Source organism: Propithecus coquereli, unplaced genomic scaffold (assembly GCF_000956105.1).
Source record: "Propithecus coquereli isolate 6110/MARCELLA unplaced genomic scaffold, Pcoq_1.0 Scaffold44, whole genome shotgun sequence".
Lineage (NCBI taxonomy): Eukaryota > Metazoa > Chordata > Mammalia > Primates > Indriidae > Propithecus > Propithecus coquereli.
The window spans coordinates 10,046,710-10,048,507 of NW_012150174.1; the positions used below are offsets into that span (position 1 = coordinate 10,046,710).

The window sequence follows — 1,798 nt, forward strand, 5'->3', positions numbered from 1 at the left end:
CTCGGCCTCCCAGAGTGCTAGGATTACAGGCGTGAGCCACCGCGCCCGGCCAAGAGTTTAGTCTTACTGAAATGAATAATTGTGTCTCTTACAGCACCTGAATCAATGAAGAGTTATTTGGGAGCACCTCTCTATTCACATGATTAAGACCAACATCCTTAATGGACCCAACAGGCTGGCTGTCCCTGCTTCACTTTCCAGCCTCCTTTCACGCCACCTCCCAGGCAGAACTGCCACACTGCCCAGGCTCCTTTCAGTATCTCCAATTTACTTCCTTCTCCAACCTCCTGGCTTTTTGCATGTGCCATCCCCTATATGTGGAACTTTCTCATTCCTCTGATCCCTGCTTCCCTTTCCCCCACCCCTACTTCTTCACCTAGTTAACCACTATTCACCCTCTAGGTCTCTCCAAACATTACTTCCTTAGGAAAGTCTTCTCTGACCTCCCAGACTAAAGCTGCCTTTTTATACATTCCAAAGCACTAAGTATTTTTCTTTGATAGCACTTGTCACAGTTGTAAATTACACGTTTGTGTGATTACATGAATGAAACATTATGATTTGAGAAAATGCTATGAAGATAAATTATGTACTTAACTATTGACTCTCAAACTCAGAAACAGATATAATGGACAAAACCTTCACCTGGGGGAGGCTCAAAGAAGGCTTCCTGCTCCTCCTCGATGGGCTCAGTGTCATTGTGGGCTGTCCGTTTGTGCATGGCCAGCGTCGAGATCTGCTTGTATGTCTTCCCACAGTGGTTACAGTTGTATGGTTTGGAGTGAGTGTGGACAACATGATGTTTGTACAAACTGGAATATTCTGTAAACCTTTTGTCACACCCAGGAACTGTACAAACATATGGCTTTTCCCCTAAGAACAGCACCAAAAAAAAAAAAAGTCAGCTTTTACATATGCAGGCATAATCATCCCATACCTCTCCTCCAAGGGGGGAAAAGCCTCTAAAAATAAATAGTTGCCAAATCCCTTCTCATCCTACCACAAGGCAGCACACAGGAGCTACGGTTTTTACTTGGCTCAAGAGCTAGTCTACATCCTTAGTGCCTTTCCTGTGCATCAAGAACACTTTTCCCTTAATCTCAAGAATGAGAAAAGTGAGGACAGAGATATCGCCCAGTTTAACTTTAACTTTGATGAAACTGTAATTTATTGTTTCCTGTAACTAGATAATCCAGATATCATTAATGATACTATAATGACAATAATAAATGCAATTATTACTATACCTAATGTAGCTTATTCTAAGGGTTTTATAAAGATAACAAAAAAGGATTTTCTTAAAAAATCTATTAGACATAGTTGGATATGTCAACATATCTAAAAGGACATACATGCTCCATTTAAGTTAACCTGACTTCTTACATCCAATCAAAAGTTATTAAGTATTCACTAATAGCAAGAAGGCGATACAAAGGGAAGTAAATACTTTAATTCTTGTTCCATGAAATAATCTGAGAATAGTATAGGCAGTACATATATTTTTAGAACTTTTTATTATAGCAAATTTCAAACATACACACAAATATAGAGAAATAAACCTCCATGTACCAATTACCCAGGTTCAATTGTCAATTTATGGCCAATATTGTTTCTTTTATTTACTATATATTCCACCCCCTTTTTTTAAGCCAGTCAAATTTAGCAGTCCGGTTGAATACCTTACCCCTTCTTCTTCTTACCCAGGATTATTCTGAAACACTTTCAGCTAGCATTCCATTTCATTTGTAAATATATCAGACTGTATATCTGATGGATAGATTCTTTTAACAAATGTAAA

General features: G+C 38.6%; 1 protein-coding gene across 1 annotated transcript in view; it reads right to left on the reverse strand.

Annotated features, from left to right (window-relative positions):
• Window positions 1-1,798, reverse strand: part of ZNF143 (zinc finger protein 143) — a 62,992-nt gene that overhangs the window by 24,797 nt on the left and 36,397 nt on the right. The window contains exon 12 of the mRNA XM_012654182.1: window positions 640-873. Within this exon, the coding sequence (XP_012509636.1) occupies window positions 640-873 (234 nt within the window). The remainder of the gene's footprint in view (window positions 1-639; window positions 874-1,798) is intronic.